At 52.6% G+C, this 20,808-nt stretch overlaps 1 protein-coding gene across 2 annotated transcripts; it reads right to left on the bottom strand.

The window, feature by feature from the left end:
* Window positions 1-1,945: 1,945 nt before the first annotated feature.
* IL10RA (interleukin 10 receptor subunit alpha) lies at window positions 1,946-12,676 on the bottom strand. 2 transcript variants are annotated; one of them, XM_040483162.1, is made up of 7 exons: window positions 12,534-12,676; window positions 10,393-10,513; window positions 9,615-9,799; window positions 8,556-8,722; window positions 7,788-7,938; window positions 6,814-6,935; window positions 1,946-3,651 (listed from the first exon to the last, which is right to left on the bottom strand). In XM_040483162.1, the coding sequence occupies exons 1-7, from the start codon at window positions 12,598-12,600 to the stop codon at window positions 2,728-2,730; spliced, it is 1,737 nt and encodes a 578-aa protein (XP_040339096.1). In that variant the 5' UTR covers window positions 12,601-12,676; the 3' UTR covers window positions 1,946-2,727. The 2 variants fall into 2 exon arrangements, with proteins under 2 accessions (XP_040339096.1, XP_040339097.1); XM_040483163.1 differs by having other exon boundaries at window positions 10,393-10,507.
* Window positions 12,677-20,808: the final 8,132 nt, after the last annotated feature.

The raw sequence follows: 20,808 nt of genomic DNA, 5'->3' as shown, positions 1-20,808 counted from the left end.
ACAAAGGGCAAAGTGCACCAGAGACCCTGGCCCCGACCCTGAGTTTGCTCCATCTGCCGGGCTGAGCCTGGGGAGAGATTCAAACCCACGTGTGGCTTTTCGTAGAAAGAGAAGGTTGCTTTCAGAATCAAATGCAGATGGCTTCCGCACTTATGAGAAGCACCCGTGGGTCACACCTCCAGGTCGAGGGGGTCAGGTGGCGGGGCTCCAGGAAGGTCTGCTCTCTTTTCCAAGCGGTCAGAATCCACACTCAAAACATTGTCTTGGGGGCACCAGGGTGGCTCAGTCGGTTGAGCGTCTGACTTCAGCTCAGGTCATGATCTCATGGTTTTTGAGTTCGAGCCCCCGCGTCGGGCTCTCTGCTATGGATCCCCTGACCCCTCTCTCTGCCCCTGCCCCCACCCCCATGCTCTCTCAGAAAAACAAAAACAAAAAACCTTTGTCTTCTACATTTCCTTTTCAGCTTTCCAAAGGAATGTTTCTTTGACTTACATACAGTGTCATGATCTCTTTCATTACATTACATACCCATTTCGTCATGTTAGCACGAGGGCTCAGACCTGTGTCCCATTTGAGCCTAAGTCTTCCTCCCTGCTAAAGCGACATCACACGTTTTATTCCTTATCAACCTCCATGAGCAACAACTTGAGTCTCCCAGCAGCCACCGTGTCATCAGAAATTTGACTGGTTTCACAAGATTCCTGTGGTCCTGACAATTCATTGAAATAAAAAACCATACACCACTGACGTACAGAGCTTTTCTTTTAAGACCCGTTCATACCCACCCCCTCGGTGGAAACTCACGTCCCTGTGAATGAAACGCGTCAGGCATGGTTTTCTAGATTTGCAGATGAGGACACCGAGGCTCTTCAGTTTACAGATGAGGAAATGCTATGCACAGTGGGGTCAGAACTGGAACCAGGGGGGTCAGAACCGGGTTCTTGAAATACCCAGAATTCTTTCATGGTATGGTGCTCTCTCTTCAATAAATAAGGGAACAAGATAAATAAATAGACCTTCCGAGGGAACCCTGAGGAACTCCTCAAGCTTCAGTGTGCAGAGGGAGTCATCAGATACCTGAGAACCTCTTGGTAGAATGTGGTTGGGGAGCAGGGGCGGTTCTGGCTGGATTCTCTGAGCTGCTGTGTCTATTCTTGGAATGCCACAGAAAGATGTAGGGCCGAGTGGTGACTCTTCGGGGGCAGCTGTCAGGCCTGTCACACCTCCCAGCTTCCTTGCCCATAGACTGTAAACTGGCTTTGAAGACAGAATCTTAACCCCGAGTGTGGGGAAGCAGGGCCCACAGCCGCCCCCTTTCTGGGCCCAGGGTCTGATGGTTCTCTCAGCGCATCACCGTGGACTTTTGCTAAATCTGTTAGTCCTCGGCATGAGAAGGAAGCTGGTTCTCTGCAGACGTGGGTTCTACGGTCTGCTTCTTCCCAGCCCAGGCTCACACCGGGCCGGAGTCGCCCCCGAGGCCAGCTTGGTTAACGTCCAGCGGGGAGGGGCCCCCGGGAGACTGAGTCCTTATTCCAACTGTGGCTGGCCCCAGCGCACACAGCTGAACCCTGAGAGAGTAGTGACATGTCCTGTGGGTCTGGAGCTGGATGTTAGCAGTAAACCCAAGTGCAGGTCCCAACCCGGACCCTCTGGGGCAGGCGAGCTGGTGCCCAAGTCCACAGACAACCTGGAGGGCTGAGTTTTTGTTGTTTTTTTTTTTAAAGTTTTTTTTTTCAACGTTTATTTATTTTTGGGACAGAGAGAGACAGAGCATGGACGGGAGAGGGGCAGAGAGAGAAGGAGACTCAGAATCGGAAACAGGCTCCAGGCTCCGAGCCATCAGCCCAGAGCCTGACGCGGGGCTCAAACTCACGGAGCGCGAGATCGTGACCTGGCTGAAGTCGGACGCTTAACCGACTGCGCCACCCAGGCGCCCCAGTGGAGGGCTGAGTTTTGACCAGTGACCGGTACAAATAGCCACGGCTTCTCCAGTGCTGTCAGCAAGATGGTGGAGGCCACAGGGAGGGGTAGTGAGTGGCTTGGACACGGGGGTTTCGTCCCCTTGTGGCTCCATAATGGTGGTTGGTAGACTGGCTGACCAGGGCAGATTCATCTGAAGATCTTCTGTGACAAGCTCCCTGCCTGGGAGGACTGCCAGTCTGGAAGATTCTCCGTGTGACCATCCTAGAGACCACACCTGATCTCCGGGTCCTCCTGTTTCCTCCTAGAAATGACCCTGCAGGGAGGCTCTGAAGCCCCCACCCTCCCAGCCCTGCATCCTGCTGGAGGCCCTGGCACATGGTTAGCCTGAGACGGAGGGCTGGGTCTGAACCGACTTCAGCTTGGTGCCCTCACCACAATAGCTGGCCTCACCGCATTTCCAGAAAACCCTATGATTCCCCCGAGCAAAGACTCTTTTACAGTATAGGAAGAGCCCCTAGAAGGGAGGAGATCTCCGCCCTGCCCTTCCTGGTCCTGCCAGAGTCTCTGGGGCCCTGTCTGCATAACCGGCCAGTGCCATCTGGATACCCTGCAATAGTATAACAAGATAGCCTCTTTCTGCCCTGGGCACCTCGGGCAGCCCTGCTGGGCCTGGCGAGGGCTGGACCTCTGGAACTTGCAGAAGAGTGCTCACACTGGCCTCATGAGTCACTTCTGACCCCTGCGGCCCCTCCTCCTGGTCCAGGAAGGGCACGGCTGACATCAAAAGCAGCCCCTTAGCCTGAGTCACTCATTCGAGTGCAGGCTGGAGATCAGAGGCAGAGTGACCAGGTTTGAGTCAAAGCGGTCCAGGAGACCACCTGGGGCTGCCATACAGTCCAGAGGGGCCAGGTCATGGGCCAAGTTGCAGTCAGATGCTCCTAGGTCCCTGGAGCTGCTCAAACCCAGAAGTGACCACTCCTCAGTTGGCCGACTCCACTGTCCGGTTGGGGTCCCTGATGCAGGGTGAGTTGTTCCTGGGTCCTGTTTCAAATAGCCCTTGTCCAGGGCCAGCGGGGGCCAGCCTGCCTCGGCATCCGGGCATGTCCTGAACTTGGGGCCGAGGCCATCTGTCGAGGCGGGCTCTTCCTCCAGGCAGCCTGCCGTGGTTGCTCTCTCCTGTGTGCATCTGGTCTGCTTTAGGTAGCCCCGGAATGCCACTGAGGCTGGGTCTTCCTCCCCAGGCACCTCAGGCCCTGGGGGATTGACACGGCCCAAGTCTGAGACCCCCTGCACATCCCCTGGCTGCCCTTCTGAGTTTTGGGCTAGACCGAGGCCGCTGTCGTCCTGGCCCTGGCTGCTCTTCCTCACCCGCTGCTCCCAGTGGGGTCCGGTGCCAGGACTCGGGCTGGGCTCCTGCAAGCAGATCCCGCTGTCTGTGCTGTTGCTGCTGCCCCCGCTGCGGCTGCTGTCCGGCTCCCGGGGCGCCCCCTTTCCCACAGTCCCCGCCGCCTGGGGGTGGGGGACCGGCAGGAGGAACTGGGACCCCTCATTCTGCAGGGATGACTTCGCACTGCCAAAGCCGCTGTCCGTGCTGCCATGCAGTTCCGAGTTCTTCAGCTCCGGGGACACTTTGGGGAAGGCCCCCTCGTCAAGGGGATGGATGGTGTCCTGGGGCTCTGGGCAGGGGTGCCGGAGGACCAAGTTGAACGGATGGGGCTTCCCGAAGACCTGGAGGGGAGAGGGCAGAGTGAGAAAAACAAGGGTCACCTGCAGCAACCCACTCCAGTGTTGCAGGTGAGGCCCCGGTCCGGGAGGTGAGCCCAGGGAGGCTCCGCTCTAACCGAGGGGCCCCTGTGCTTTTTGTTGTCATTTCAGAACCGACCTTTCCTCTTCATGCAATTCTCAGTTTGGCTCAGGCCTGTGTGCTCACAGCCCGGATGGAAAAGGCAGGCGGGATGGGAGCCTGCAGGGAGCGGAGAATGTTCTCGGCTCCCTGGGCACTGCTTTCCACACCTGAGAGCAGGCTGGATTCCTTTAGATACATCTAGAAGTGAGTGCCAAGCTTTTTTTTGAGGATGGCCCAAAATAGGGAATGTGTTACATAGTAACCCACCTACAAATAGCCCGTAAGTCTGTAACTCACGTTTAAATAACTGTCACTTAACCCCTCTCCCCCTTGCTGTTCTGTCTTGATCACACTGGGGTTCTTTCTGCCCTGGAACGCATCAGCTCAGTGCTCTCAGGGCCTTTGCACATGCTATGCCCTGTGGTCGGAACACTCTTCTCTCAGCGCTTGCTATGGCTGTGTCCTCCTTAACACTCAGGTCTCAGCTCAGCTCAGCTCTCCCCAGAGAGGCCTTCCCGATCATCTTGGCTAGAGCAGTGCTCCACACAGTCTCTGCATTAACCTAGTTTTAAAAAAAATTTTAAGTTTATTCATTTTGAGAGTGAGAGGGGGAGGGGCAGAGAGAGAGAGAGAGAGAGGGAGAGAGAGAATCCCTAGCAAGCTCTACACTGATAGTATGGAGCCTGATGCAGGGTTCGAACTCATGAAATGTGAGATCATGACCTGAGTCGAAACCAAGAGTCAGACTCTTGACCGACTGAGCCACCCAGGCGCCCCAGCATTAACCTAGTTTACTTCTTTCTAGTACTTGGTTCCTGGAATTATTTTTTAGTTTATTTTCCGCCCCCTACCAAGACCCACGATACACACTACCCACACCCAGCAGAATACAAACACCTTGAGGGCAGGACCTGCCTAGTTTTGTTTGCCACAATGTTCCTGGCGCTTAAGCTGAGCTGGCACATACTGGGCACTCATAAGGTTTGCTGACTGACTGACGGACTCACTGATGCACATCTGCCCTAATTCCCTTTGTAAGTTTTGACTCCAGCGCAACTCTTACTGGTTGAGTTCCTATTGCTATCCTGTAGGTTGGCGATTAAGGACAGCTGTTTCTAGAACCAGACTCCATGGCCCAAATCCCAGCTCTGCCTTTGCCAGCCGTGTCACCTTGGCTCAATTATTTGTCCTCTCTGTGCCTTCGTGTCTTGCCTGTAAAATGGCAATAAGGACAGTACCCGTCTGGTCATGTTGCAGTTAATGCACGGAGAACGCTTTGAACTGTGCCTGGTACATAGAAGGCACTCGGTGAATGTTTGGTGAATCGAATTTTATGCTCCCATCTCTAAGGAAGTGTTGTTTCTCCATTTCCTAGAGGAGGAAATGGAACCTCAGAGAAGTTAAATGACACGCCCAAAGTCACAGCAGCAAAGAACAAACCTGGGATTTGTACTCTGCTGGCCTGATTTGAAATCCCCATTTGTCCAAAGATCAGATCAAAACAGCTAATGAGTGGGCTAAGCAAGTGAGTGTGAAGGTGCTAGAAGGTGCCAGAAGTTATTGGTAGAGTTCGTAATGGCCACGATCATTTGATGAAGGGAACTGGGTTGCCTTTATCTTGAGGAGGCAAAAATTCTCAAGGAGAGCTCAGTTCTGTGATCCAGATGTCACAGAGGAGCAAAACCCCAGAGGTTGCTTGTCCTCTCCTTTGGCATTTTGGATCTGTGTCGATTTCACTGGGTCGCATTAGAGTTAAAAGAATATATATACGTCAGCTGTCCCAACAGGCTGTGATCAAGCCCCTTGGGACCGGGGGCCACTGCCGGTTTATTCATCTCTTCCTGGACGCTCATCCTGATGCCCAGCTAGGAATCCCCGCTGCAGTTACCAGGACCACTCCTCCCCCACCCCTCTGCTTTCCGGTTATCCAGCCCGAAGGGCAGCCGCCATGAGGCACTCACCTCTAAACCTCCCCCATCCCAGCCCCAGGCCCTGCGTATCGGATATGCTCCAAGTACTTGTTAAACAGGCCAGTGTATACACGTTTATAGAACTGAATCTCCCCAGAGTACAGAGAAGGAACCGTGAGTTGCATACTTCAGTTAGACGCAGGGGAGAACTTTTTAGTCTCCTAAGGTACCCAGGGCACAGGAACACCGTCCTCTGCTTCCTGGACAAGGCTCTAAGTAGGGCAGGCAGTGGCTTCTCTCCCTGCCTCCCCACTTCCTGGAGTTCTCACTCAAAATAATTCCAGAGGACCTGTGTCTCTCTTCTTCTTTTTCCCAGAAATCCTGGGATCCCTCTGAGCGGGGGGATACCCTTCCAGCGGTGGCCTTTCCTAGGGCCCCTGGCTCCCTGATGGGGCCGGTCCTCCCCAGCACAGCCCACGGCTATCACAGTGATGGCGGCTGGGGGGATGTGGCCGCAAGCTCTGGAGAAGCCTGAACCCCAGGCGGGACAGGCGGGACAGTTTGGAAACGCTGGCTTACTAGCACAGGTGCAGCTGTTGCTGGCACTGTAGCAAGACGAGACGCTCTGGAAGAGGGTCAGAGACCCTGGCCATGACCTCCTCGGCATTACCACCCGCTCTGCTCTCTGCCACTCTGGTGGCAGCACTAGGTGGGTGCTTCTAGGCCTGAGTTCTTCCTCTTCCGGAGCACTCGTCATCACCAGCCGGTAGGTGGGGGCAAAGACTGGGCTTCGGCCTGAGTCTTCCTGGCCCTGTGACCCCTGTGCGTGGAACAGTCACTCTATGCCTCCCCATAGGGGAAGATAAAAGGAGGATAATACCTGCCTCAGAGGTACTAATAGTAAATAGTAACAAAAACACCTTGGGGGTTGGGACTACTCAGTATGTATCTTATCGGGGCTATGAGCACCGGGCTCTGCTTGTAAGCCCTGCCTCCGTCCCCGTGGTCCCTGAGGAAGGTGCCTGCTGATAACGTCAGGGCTGAGGGAACGGACCGTCTGGGGGGAGCCCGCTGCCTCCTGGAGCCCTGGTGCGGCTAAGGAGGATGGGATAGCGGCCCCTCCTGGAGACTCACCAGGACGGTAGGCAGCTTCCTCTGGCGTCGCACGTACAGCTGGAGGGCCAGGCAGTAGGCCAGGGCTCCGCAGAGCAGCAGGACGAAGGCGAAGAAGATGAGGAGGTTGGTCACGGTGAAATCTGTAGGCCCAGAGAGATGTGTTTGTGGCCCGGCAGTTGTGGGACGTTGGAGGGGTGGCTCCCGGGAGCCACCAAGTGCGGGGCCCAGGTGATCCCCCAGGCTTCCTCTAGGCTATACAGCTAGATGTTTCTGGATTCTTGAGAATCCCTGCCTGGCCTTCCAACCTCTGTCCTGAAGGATTCCCTCACTAGGCACACTGACTCGGCTTCCGGCTTTGTGCTCGATTCACGCTACGGCACGTGGAACGGTGGGGCAGGGTGGTACAGCGGGTGGGAATGGAGGCTTTGGGAGCAGCCAGACCTGGGCTAAGTCCCAGCTCCAGCACTCACCAGCCGTAAGGGTATGGACAAATTACACAGCCTCTCTGAGCCTCCGTTTCCCCACATAAGATGACTGTGAAGGACACAGCACCTGCGGAGAGCCTGGCTTCAGCAGCTGTGGCAGGGGGCAGCTCAGTTCGGCTTCCTCGGAGGGGGAGGCAGGGTTAGAAGGCCCTCTGTGCCCAGCTCCAAGGAAGGACGGCTGAGGAATGTAACAAACGGGAAAGACCATAGGTGGCGGAGGTAGGCTGGGGTGGGGGTGGTGGGTTCTTGGGAAGCACGGCTGTGCTCACGTGGAAGCAGCAGCAGAAGCAAGAGACCTGGCTTTGCCACCATGTCCTAGAAAGTTGTTTGTACCCACAGAGCCTCAGTTCCCGCGTCTCTAAAATGGGGACAATAGGAGCTCACCCACAGGGCTGTGGGGAGGAGAGCCCATGGCATCGGCAGCCCTCAGCCGATGCTTTTCGGGTTGTGTGAGGCCCTTCCTGCCTCCCCCCCCCACCCGGACAGCAGCCCTGGCCGCAGACTCACACCGTGGGGTAAGCACAATGCACTCTTCCTTGGACCACAGCCCCCTGTTCACTCGGGAGGCCACAGATGGCTTCACCTTGACACAGAATTCTCCCAGTTCTCCAGGAGGTGAGAGGCTGAAGGTTTCATGGTTTATCTTCTGCTTTATGAACTGAAACGAAAACAACACAGCCATAAACAAAATATCCCTGGCTCATGGGCTGCGGGAGCCGAGAGCTGGGGAGCCGTCAGAGGTGCTCCAGGCCGACCTTTCTTCAGTGTCCTTTCTCAAACATCACAAACCCGCTATCATCAATGCAGCCCAAGATCTCTGTGATTAACATGATTTATCTCGTACTAAAAGAGAAGTGGAACATTTTACGGGACACTGAGGACCTTTCTAGAAGGGGCCGGAATCAAATGGTGGAAAGAGCATCCTCTTTCCTGGCAGATTCCAGATATCCCACATACGGGGTGTCCATGGGCAATCACATAGCCTCTCGGAGCCTCTTTCCCCACTTTCAAAGGGAGTAAAATATCCACCTGCAAGGGTGTCGGAACTAACAGCTATCAGATGTGTGGCATGGTGCCTGGTGCTAGCAGGCAGGGTCCTCCCTGCCACCTGGCAGGTGCATCTTAACCGAGGGCTTCTCAACTCCCTTCCCCACCCCATGACCGCCCTCCACTCTGCCAGCAAAGTCCCCCACAGGTGCACAAAAGGTGCTGCCGGCCCGGGGTGACAGGGAGGCCCAGGGAGCCCAGGGGCTGCGGCCCTGGGGAAGTCCATACCGTAGAGTTCCCTGGCACCTTGCGCAACTTAATGTCATACTCTCGGAAGTGTTGGAAGATGCTTTCGTAAGTGTCGCCTGTAGGGGCGATCCTGGGCCTGGGGAGCTGGATCCGCCCGAGGATGATGCCGTTGTCCACCTCTAGCTTCACGCTGACCATCAGAGTCACTGAGTGGGGAGGCAAACTCATGAGGCCGGCGGGCTGGGGAGGGCCTGGGTGCCCCACCCGTGCTTGGCCTCTAGAGTCCAGCTTTACCCACCCTAAAACCTGGGCCACTGGTTTGCAACCCAGCAGAACATCAGGACTTCCTGGGGCCTACGTTAAAAATATAGATGCCCCAGGCCCACTCAAGACACAGTGAATCTGAAGTTTTGAAACTGGGCCCTGGAAACATTTATTTTAAACACACTGCCCGGGTAATATTTCTGCAGCCAGCTGAACACTGGCCTGCGGGCCGGCGTTTGGGAGCCAGTGACCTCAACGACCATTGGTTCTGGCTCTGAATTTTGCAGAGTGGGCTCACCACACACATAGAGTATATGGTCAGTTCCAATTTGCAGAATAGAAGAATCCCATCAAGTTTGGGGCTTACCCTTTGATCTCTAGAAAGAGAGACCCCCAACTCTTCATCAGCATCTCCCTGCCTCAAAGCCTCACACCCTGACCCCTGGGAATTAAACCTGAGGCAGGTGAGGACTAGATCGAAGTCTGCCTACTGTTTGCTGCCCCATGCTGAGAGCTTATGGATTCACTTCCTCTTCCAGAACTCTATAAGTACACAGGTCTGGCCCCTGTGACTCAGCTGCTCCAACTCGCCCCAAGACTTCTCTTCTGTAGGATAAACAACTCCAGTTCCCTTTTAAGTCTTGAACAACTTGGCTGTTTTCATCTAAATCTTCCCAGAAAGTCCTGACTAGTTGTTTGGGCAACACGGTGGCCGGCCAGGAAGCCTGGCTGGATGGCAAGCTATGGGAGCAGAGTAGAGTTCTAGACTAGAGTTTCTGGCAGGAAGGGACCCCCAAAGCCATATTCCAGGTCCAGGGGAGTTTCGAAAAGCACCTTCATCCAGGGAGAAGCGGGTGTTGGTGTTGGTCCAGTTGGAGTACCGGTTTCCAGTCGTTGCCCGGACCCTGGCTTTGTAGCTATTGTCGTGGTACAGGTCCAGGGTCATAATAGTGAGATCACAGGACAGCACCAGGGTCTGGTTACAGCTGGGGGTGGACTCCCAGGAGTCTCTTCCATACCTGGGGAGATATCCGGATCAGAGCATCAGTAGGGACATTTGTGCTCAAACCTACCTCCTTTAAGAGGAAAGCAAGGGGCCCGGGGAGAGAGCTCAACGATGGTCCAGCCCTCAGGGCATTTTCTCTGGCCCAGGGCATCTAACTGCAAGAATCTCTCTCTTGGTTCTGGAACCGCATACCAATTTCTCTTAGATTGGAACATCTAACGGACATCCCCTTCCTCCAGGAAGCCTTGCTACCTGCTGCCACACGGCCTCATTTCTCCTTTCTCCCGACTACATTTGCAGTCCTTTGGGCTTTTACTTGTTTTCCGACCATATTATGGATGCACTTCCTGTTTTTCCAGTAAGATGGAAAAAACCTTGAGGGTAAAGGCAACACCTTGGCCTTTTCACCCCAGAGCTCCCAGCGCACTGCTCAACGCACGAGACTCGAATCAGTACTCGTCAACTGATGGATATGCACCAGGGTCCTTCCTGGAGTCACTTCAATGACAAGACCGATTTATCTTCCCGTGCCGGGAAAGTGCAAGGGGATGGGTCCACCCCCTCCCACACCCACCTCTCTCCTTTCTCCATCTCCCCTTTCCATACCTCAGAAGCTCCACTTCATAGTAGGTGCTTTCTGACTGATTCGGGATGGGGGTCCAGTGGAGGATATGGGAGAAAAATTCTGCTTCAAACCACACAGATGGAGGGCTGGGAAGTTCTGTTCCTGGGGCAAAGAGTGTGGATATCAGAGCTGGTGGAGCCCGCCTCCCGGGGATAATGATGCTGACGGTGGCCATCGGTCTAACAGCCTCCATTTATTGAGTCCTTTGAGCTGAGCACTCTGCTAAGTACTTTTTCTATGTTGTGTCAGTTAGTTATCCCAGCAGCCCTCCAGGGTAGGCATCTATTACTCCAATTTTACGGAAAGGTTAGGTGACTTGCCCGAGGCCCATGGAGTGAGTGACGGTCAGGGTGAATCCAGATGGGTCTGATTCCAGAGCTAGTGTTGTGTCCTTAAATTGCTGTCCTGTGCTGTCCGTGATTGGAAGCAGGAGCGGAGGCTGAGAAGCGTCAAGCTGAGTCGGACGTTATCTCAGCAGGGAAGGCACAGCCTGAGGGCTAAGGTATGTGTGTCTGCAATGGGCTCTCAGATGAGCTAGTCCCTGGCTCTGCCGGATCCTTGTCCCTGTTCCGGCCTCATCCCCAGGCCTGCTCCCATCCCCATAGCTGGTCCCCATCCTGGCTCCAGCCCCAGCCCTCCTCTCTGCAGTTCTTGGGGGTACACAGATGTCCTGCTTGTTGGCATCTGTTTCTCTTCACAGCTCTCCTGGGCAGTCCCAAGCTGTGTGCTTGCCCCATTCCCCCGCTTCTAGAAGGGCTTTAGGCTGGCTGACAGACAGAACGAAGCAGTTTGGGTTCTACACAGGGCTGACGACATTTCCACCCAGAGCCAGCACCCTTGGCTCCACGGCGAGATACTCAACACCACAGCCGAACTCCCATCTTCTGCCCTTGCTCCTCCCATTCACCAGGGGGAAACTCCAACTTCGGGAGGCCTCAAATGAACTTGCCGGTGTGACTTGGGCAAATTACTTAACTTCACCAGACCTCTCATTTGTAAGAATGTAATAAATACACCTATGCTGAGAGTCTGGCCAGTCAAGGGCAATGAGGTAGGTCAAGGCCAATACCCAGTCAATCCCTCTTCTCTCCTCCTTGATCCCTTAATGTCTCTCAGTCTGCCAGCCACTCTCCCAGGCCTCCTTTGTTCTCTAATTTCTCACCATCTCTAGTAATACTTCTTCTAGAGTTGACATTCGCACTGAGTATATTTCCCCTGTCCCTTTCTTTCTTTCTTACAATGTCTTTGATCCTCAAGGCGGTGTTTCGATTTCAGAACATTGGATGGAAAGTGAAAAATGCAGCGGGTCTCTGTGGTGTTTGGGCTGCACGTCCCCGACTCAGCTCTCGATCATGTGAACGGCTGACCGCATGTTTTACTTTGTATTTTGGTGTAGACGCGGTTTCAGTCCCTGCTCTCCCTGCCGCCACCTCGCTGCCCTTTCAGTCTCTCTCCAGGCTTGCCTCGGCTCCCCTGCAGAAACTTTCCAGGATAGCTGGCTGGGTTAGAAGACTGAGCTAAGGGGTAGGAGGAGGTAGGGGGAGGCGGGTGGCAGTGGGAGCACGTTAGGGGCTAAAGAAGAAGCAGGGGATGATCAGATGGAGCCACAGGTGACAGTGAGGGGAAAGAGCTGGGATGAGCCAGGGCATGGCACGGGGAAGAAACAGGTCAAGTGGACCTCTCAGGGAAGGTGGAGTCGGATGGGGAATCAAAGTCATTCCCCAGGGTGGGGAAGCAGTCTTAGCTGGCCGAGAACAACAACAAAAAAGGCCAAGGCTAAATTTCTGATCGGCCTGGAAGTGGATGGACAATAAGCCGGGCGCGGGGGTGTTATCTGACTTCTCTATCCACCCCCTTACCCCCCATCAATTTAATGCTCTTACACTTCCACAACGGGGAGCCTAAGACTCAGGCTTGCCGGAATGAGGGAGCTTCGGGGGGGGGGGGGGAGTGTTGGACAATGGACTCCCCTCTCCCCAGAGGGACAGCCAGACGGGGTTCCCCGTGGAGCGCACAACTTTAATGCAGGGGCGACGAAAGGCGGGGGTCGCGTGTGGACACGCACACAGCCCAGCCGGGCGAGCGCGGAGCGGGCAGGGGAGGGCCGGGCTGCGATCCTTACCGTGCGCGCCGGAGCAGAGGCGCAGGCTGAGGAGCACCGCCAGCGGCACTACCAGGCGCGGCAGCATCCTGGGCGCGCCGCATCCTCCGGGGGCCGGAGCCGGGCTGCGCGCGTCCAGCCGCGACTCCGCGGCTCTGCCTCTGAGAGCTCGGGCTGGCGGGCTGCCCCGCCCGCACTCCGCCAGGCTGCGTCAGAGGGGCGGGGCCCCGAGACGCCCCGCCCCTCCCCCCGAGGCCGCGCCTCCGGATGCTCGCGCGGGCAGCTGCCCACAGCCCTGAGCCCGCAGCTCTGCGCTCCCCGCCCACTCGGGTGGGGAGGATGCGGGGGTGGGGGAGTGGGCGGGCACAGGGCTGTCCCGGGGAGGGGACGCGGTTCCGGCGTCCCTTCCCTGCTTCCCAGCCCTCCGCTCCCGGTTTCCAAGGCCGCCCAGTGCGATCGCGTTAAAGCAAGCCCGGGCAGTCTGGGCAGGGGTGCGGAAGGTGGGGTGAGGGTGTCAGAGCTGATTTTGCGGGATGGACAAACAGGGTTGGGATTGGAGCTGTGGCCCAGGCCAGGCGCTCGCTCGGAGCTGGGGAAGGGAGGAGAGTGCCCCAGGCGCTCAGGCAACATTGTTAGGACACGTGTGTGACTCTCCATGTGGCCCTAGTGCGTGGGTGTAGGGTTATAAGCCAAGCCAGCGGTAAAATAGTTTGGGAGGGGTGTCCGAGGCCTCCTTCAGCTGCTTTTGGCTTCTGTCGCTTGCCTGAAATCTCACATTTAGAGCCTTTCTTTTCTTTTCTTTTCTTTTCTTTTCTTTTTTCTTTTCTTTCTTTTCTTTTCTTTTCTTTTTTCCTTTTCCTTTTCCTTTTCTCTTTTTTCTCTTTTCTCTTTTCTTTTCTCCTCTTCTCTTTCTTTCTTTCTCTCTTCCTTCCTTCCTGACTTCCTGCCTTCCTGCCTTCCTATAAAACTCCTGGGGGACTGGGTAGCATATTGTCCGTTACTCATGCTTCCGTATCACTTGACTCAAACGAGACTTCACTCCAGGTGCACTGAAGATGTGAGAGCATGGGAGACAAACTTGTCCACTTCACTTTGGTTGTGCGCTGACACCTGCTTAAGAGCATGTGGGTGTCTTGGGGAGGGAGTCCTCTTCTGGGCTGAGGGTCTACTGTAGGGCTAGTAAGACCTCACTTTTTGATGATGATTAGTGAAGGTGAGGGATGCCCCACCTATGTGGATAGTGGAGAGTGGTATAGGGAGGCAGGACACGGCGTCAGTCAGAGAGCCACCCTAAGGGGACAGCTCTTGTTGCCACACCCTCAGATCAGCTGGGAGAAAGAGTTCCAGGGTTTGTAATGTGTGAGAATGTTTTCTGCACTCTCTGTTGCCCAACTGGAAGATTAAGTGGCCAAAAGTATCCAGGCATGACCCAAGGGGTGTGGCTGCCTTCTGAAATGACTTTTCAGTTCCCACTGACCTTTTGAAGGAGGAGTACACGACAGTTTCTTGTTGAGCTTGTCTTTACTTACTTTTTTTTTTTTTTTTTTTCAGTTATAAGAGTTTAAAAGTCTTACCCCATTGCCATTGTGAGGGAGGGTCAGGATTCTTAATTCATTCACATGACAATTTTATTCTGTACACTCAGTTTGGGCCAGATCCTGTATTAAAGCTGAGGATAAAATAGTGATCAGAACAAGGTCCCTTCCCCCCAAGAACCTTACAATTTAGCTAGAGACGGAAAGTAAACAGAGATTTTAATATGCCATGGGAAGTGTTCTGGGAAGGAAGTATAGGCCAAAGTGGGTACACAGGAAACGGGCACTCAACCATAACTTGGAGTAGAGGATAGGGAACACTTCCTGGAGGAGGTGCCATCTAAGCTGATACTTGAGGGATTTGTAGGAGGTAGCTAGCTGGGTTGAAGAGCAGATATGGAGGATGTTCCAGACAGAGGGCAGTGTCCACTTAGAGATGGGGGAACATGGCGCTTTTGAAGAACCTTGTAAAATGCGTAAGTCAGCTTACCTGTTTTAAGATGAGAGTCACCATGGCTGACATAGATTAATGTTTTGCTCAGGCAGAGCCTGCATTTGAATACAGGCTATCCCCATGTGTCCTGCTGCCTCATAGCACTGAGAACAGGAATTAGGTCAGACATATGATTACCATATCTTTTCTTTTTTTAATGTTTATTTATTTTTAAGGGAGAGAGAGAGAGAGAGATACAGAATCCAAAGGAGGCTCTAGGCTCTGGGCTGTCAGCACAGAGCCCGTCGTGGGACTCGAACTCATGAGCTGAGAGATCATGACCTGAGCTGAAGTCAGACGCTTAACCGACTGAGCCACCCAGGCACCCCACCATACCTTTTTTTTTTTTTAAAAAAGAAATTCATGTGTTTGTTTTGGTTTGTATGCAGTTATGTATTGTCAGTGTTCTGCTCTAAGGTTCTGCTATTCGTAGCAACTAGATTTCCTGCTTCCCTTGCAGTTAGGTGGAATATGGGACTGGGTTTTAACCAATGTAAAGTTGAATTGATGGGTGCCACTTCCTGGCCTGGCCTGTAACTTTCCCTTTGTTATTCTGTCAGCTCGCTGGAAGGGGTCCGGTGGAGGATTCCAAGGGGGTGGAAGGAGCCTGGGTCCCTGAATCACATCTCAGAGGAGAACGATTCGGTAAAAGACGCCCAAACTGTGTGAGCCTGTGACTGGAGCGAGGAGTGAATTCTTGTCGTATCTAGTTACTGAGATTTGGGGATTTTTGTTACACCGTCTGGCGTTGGCTATCCTGGTTCACGCACAGACGTTGTCTCGTTGAATCCTGACTGCCACTCTACGAGATTGGCTTCGTTACCGGTGTTTTAGAGACGGAGTGGTGAGGTCCGAGACTAAGTCGCTTGTCTGTATCACTCAGCCGGTGAGTGGCAGGCTACAGCCCAGGTCTCTCCAGAACTCATGCTTCCAACACTGTGTAAACAACGCCGTTTCCTATCTTGGAAGAGCTGTTGGGGAAGACAAATGTGTGGTGAGTTGAGAGAGAGAGAGAGAGAGAGAGAGAGGGTGGGGGGAGGAGGAACAGCTCAGGGCTGAGGGTTGTGGGTGGAGGGAGCGTGGTGAAGCCCCAGAAAAGCTGTGGGTGGAGCTGGGTAGGGATCGTGTCCCCATGGCCACACTGGGAAAGTTTTAGGGCAAATTTTGAGCTCTGGATGGTTCCATTGTCTCATTTTCGCTTTACTTCATCTTGGTCTTCGGGATGACGCTTCTCAACGGGCATCCCTGGGGGGGAGGGTGGACATCTGGGAGGGTAGGAAGCCCATGTTCAGTTGTGGTTATAGGCAGGACTTGCAGTTTCTGTCCCTGACTAGTGACTAGGGAAGTTCCAGGCCTTGTGATTGCTGTGTCAGAGCCACCCATAACAGAGAGCGCCCTAGAGGGAACAGACCCCGAGAAGCAGACAGAGGGAAGGAGACTGCCTGAGGACCCTTGGTAGTCATTGGGTCGAGGACAGCCACAGAGGTGAGGTGAAGGGGCCACCGAAGAAGAGGAAACTCAGAGCACGGAGGTGACCCCCTGAGGGATTTGCTAGTTAATGGCAGAATCAAAACCCTGGTCTTCAGATTGAGGTTCAAGTCTCTTTCCCTGACATTCCACAGCAGCTAAGCTTGTGGAACACTAGGAAGGCTACAGCAGAGTGTCTTGCCCATCAGCCTAGAGGAAAGAGGAAGATATATAGGTGTATATATATGCGTACACGTATATATGTGTATGTATATACATTTAAGCTTATGTACTTATTTTTGAGAGGGGGGAGGGACAGAGAGAGAGTGAGAACATCCCAAGCGGGCTCCTTGCTGTCGTCGCAGAGCCCAATGTGGGGCCTGAGCTCATGATCCATGAGATCGTGACCTGTGCCGAAATCAAGAGTCGGACGCTTAACGGATTGAGCCACCCAGGCGCCCCAAGAGGAAGAAATATTGATTTACCAGTTGAGGAACCTCTCCTGCTAATTCCCTTGAATCAGCAGAGTTGGAGCAAAGAGCTTTCTCACGCCTGCAACCTCACGCCGGGACATTGTGCTTGGTCAGTGCCCAAGGTTCACAAGGCTCCTGGGAGAAGACTGTGGGTCTTGGAAACTGGAGACCCAGTTCTAGCCCCGGCTCGGCCATGGCCGGCCGTGTACCTTTGGGGTAGCGCTTTCACCTCTGTTAGCCACTGACAAGACTGGAATCATTGTAACCCTTCCTGGGCTGTTGTAAGGCCGGATGCAAAGTGTGCTGACAATTGTCAGAGGTTCCCCAGATGACAGGGGGTGTGGTTGTTAGAAATATTCAGCAGAAAGGCCTCATACTGGCCAGAGGGAGCCAGTCCTTTTTCTGTGTCTGCCTGCACTTGATTTTCCTCCAGGCTGTATGTGGTGCTGAGTCCCACCCCACTCTAGGGATTGGGGCCTTTGATTGTACTTGGGACCTCTCCCCTGCAAGTGACTTTTAAGGCAATCCTCTTATCAGGGAGGGAGAGGTCCTAGTCCACTGTCATTGCTTTGTGAACTTGGGCTGCAGCAGGTTAAGAACAGAACATTGACAAAAATACCCCATGTCATTTCAAGAGGCAGCTGGGTATTCGTTCCGTGGCCCAGATGACCTTGATTTCTCCAGTTGTCAGGGGTGTCATTTCCCTTTAATTCTACAATTAACAGCAGCCTGAGCCCCCATCCCACGAATGTAGGAAGTCTACCTGCTCTTGGATTCTCATTCCTGGATCACTTGTGGAGTTCTCCAGGGAAGCCTCACATGCCCAGAGCCATCGGGGGACCTCACAGCTCAGCTCTCAGTGCCTCACAGTGGTGGCCTCTGGGCTGAGGCTTCTCACTTCATGCGTGGACATAGTGCCCGTAGCATTCTTCTTTTAAAAAAAAAATTCGTTTTAAACATTTATTCATTTTTGAGAGACAGAGACAGAACGTGAGTGGGGGAGGGGCAGAGAGCTAGGGAGACAGACTCTGAAGCAGGCTCCAGGCTCCGAGCTGTGAGCACAGAGCCCGACACAGGGCTCCAACTCACAAACCGAGAGATCGCGACCTGAGCTGAAGTCGGACACTTAACCGACTGAGCCATCCAGACGCCCCTTGGCATATTTCTTTACATCTGCCTTAGTCTTAAATAACAGTACAGGTGGGACAGTAGCTGTGTGGCCTCAGGTGGTGGTGGCATGTCAGGCCCAGTCCAGGGCCTTGCCACAGTCATTCCTCCTTGGATGGGGGTGGGGGTGGGGTCGGGGTGAAGACCAGATCTGCCTGCTTCTCCTGCCCTTGTCTGGGCTCCCGGTCCTCTGTAAGTAATACCGGGAGAAAGAACAATGATTTTACAGGTATTGGACAGGACAGCCCAGACTCAGACTTGGGGAGAACCATTTCTCTAACTGTGCAGGGCCATGGTTCTGCGAAGGAGATACTCAGTTGACATTGCCCAAAAATACCTAGAACACTTCACCTGAGACACCCGCCTTGGACCCATGGCTGATGTCCAGGGCTTTGCCCAAAATGAGGGACGTGCACTTACTTTACATTGACGTGACCCAGGAGGTTCACCCAGGACAGAGGGAGGCTCCCACCTAAAGACAATCTTAATGCCTACTTTGCGGTATAGAAACTGCCTGTATCTCCTTGCGTTACGGTATTTAGTTTCAAGTATTTTAGTTTTTTCTCCAAGGTTTTATTTATATAACAGTTAGTTAACATACAGTGTAATCGTTTCAGGTGGAGAATCAAGCGATTCATCACTTCCATTCATCACCCAGTGCTCATCCCAACCAGTGCCCTCCTTAATACCCATCACCCATTTAGCCCACCCCCTTGCCCACCTCCCTTCCAGCAACCCTAGGTTTGTAATTTCAAGTATTTAAAGGTTTGTGTCCCACTACATCTCTGCTGGCAGCAATTGCTTGATGGGAAGACCTAAGACAGGGGTTCAAAGATCCAGTCGTTAGCTGTCATCTGTGACTGGGTCTCAGGTCTCAGATTTCTTAGCTGTAGAATGAGGATGATACCTCTTCATTGAGATGCTGACAGGAATAATGTAAGCAAACATTTTTAGGTGCCCTCCACTAGGCACCATGGGATACAAAAATTAGTCAAACACTGTCCTTATCAGGTGTTTGGACTTTCAGGGGATTTAAACCTGTAATAAATAACTGATATATTATCAGAAGGACCAGCTTAGATAGATAGCGTTTTGTCAAATCCAAGGTGTAATACGCATGTAGGATATTGGTATTGTTTCTATCTATCTATCTATCTATCTATCTATCTATCTATCTATCGGATCAGGTCATCTATCTATCTATCTATCTATCTATCATCTATCTATTGGATCAGGTTATCTATCTATATCTATCTATCTATTGGATCAGGTCTCCTGTCTCTCTTTCTCTCTATCAGATCAGGTCTCCTATCTATCTATCTATCTATCTATCTATCTATCTATCTATCTATTGGATCAGGTCATCTATCTATCTATCTATCTATCATCTATCTATTGGATCAGGTTATCTATCTATATCTATCTATCGATCTATCTATCTATCCATTGGATCAGGTCTCCTGTCTCTCTTTCTCTCTATCAGATCAGGTCTCCTATCTATCTATCTATCTATCTATCTATCTATCTATCTATCGGACTAGGTCATCTATCTGTCTATCTAATCTATCTACCTACCTACCTACCTACCTACCTATCTATTGGATCAGGTCTTCTTTCTATCTATCTATCTATCTATCTATCTATCTATCTATCGGATCAGGTCTCCTATCTCTCTCTCTCTCTCTCTATCAGATCAGGTCTTCTATCTACCTACCTACCTACCTACCTACCTATTTATTGGATCAGGTCTCCTATCTATCATCCATCTATCTATCTATCTATCTATCTATCTATCTATCTATCTGATCAAGTCTCCTTTTTGTTCACTGCCAGTCCAAGCATACCTTGATCAGCTCACAACCCCAAACCGTCTCCTCCCAGTCCCTCATATCTTGAGATTCCGATGTCCCCATAGAACCCTGAAATCCTTGTATGGAGGTCAATTTAATCTGCCCATAGCTTCTGTCCCAGGTCATATTAGAAATACAGTCTTTCCTCTTTCACAGAATTGACAACGAGTACAAGAAATGGTAACTAGAGGCCGGCCGGGAATACTGAGTGGTGAGTGCGCACACATGTCCGGCAGATGGGTGTGTGGGAGGGGGTCACGGAAGAGGGAAGCTACGGTCCTAGGGAAGTTCTTATAATTTATAAGAAAATGAAAGTCAGAGAGGAAGAGCTCGTTTAGACAATGGCAGATTCACACCTCACCCTCAGATTCATTTTGTGGCCATCTGACCTTTTGGGACATAAAAACGAGTGAGTTAATGCTCTTTGCACCTTCTTCCAAGCTCTTTTTCATAAGCCAACTGTGGGTGACTAATGCAGAGGGATCCTGCTGGCCTCTCTCATGTCCAGTAGCCAACATCCTTCCTGCCTGCACTACCCTGCCCTTCCCTCCTGCCCCCAGGCCCTGCTCCCAGGACACCGAAGAACCCCACGTGGAAAATTCTCAGGACCTGTGAGAGGAAAATTAGCATTTCTTCTGCAGCTTTTTTTTTTTTAGCATTCTTGGGTATGGCACGCTTGTTTTTACATTTCTTAAAGCTTTGGTTTGGTGAATAAATTTCTAACGCACAAAAATCCCTTGAGTGAGTGATAGATGTTCAGAAATATATACCATTTTTATTGTAACTTTGATGCACGGTATGAATTCCACATAGGTGACTCATGCTTCATGGTACAAATTTGTAGAAATTCCAGTTTTAGAAGGCTGGAGGCAACAAATGCTCTGAGGTTCATGAAATTCTCATCAGCGGTCGCTACTTGCTTTATAAATTATCGGAAGGGTTTCCACGTAAGTCCTGGGTGTTTGTGCACCCACTGGTCCCAGGAGAGGCTCCCTGTTCAACCACATAATGAGTTACTTCTGGCTCTCAGTCCAGTAGCCTCTTTCTGTTACACTGTGTTCTTGAGCTCAGCACTTTATTCTTTTCCCCTTGTCCATTTAATTTTCCTTCCCCAGTCCACCTGTGGTCACCACATATTAAGGCCTAAGTCAGTAACTGAGCTCTTCTGATATCCCACTCGATGACAGATCCATAACTGCCACACCTTCCTCACGGCCCTTGTCCCTCGTGGGTCAGTAGCTCAAATCTGCTAACATCCATTGAGTACTTGCTTCGTGTCAGCCACTGTGCTAAGCACTGGGGTACAAAAAT

This window comes from Herpailurus yagouaroundi, unplaced genomic scaffold (genome assembly GCF_014898765.1).
Source record: "Herpailurus yagouaroundi ecotype Mexico unplaced genomic scaffold, PumYag 161, whole genome shotgun sequence".
NCBI lineage: Eukaryota > Metazoa > Chordata > Mammalia > Carnivora > Felidae > Herpailurus > Herpailurus yagouaroundi.
Note: the sequence above shows the minus strand (reverse complement) of the source record. Positions and strands in the feature narration are given on the sequence as shown.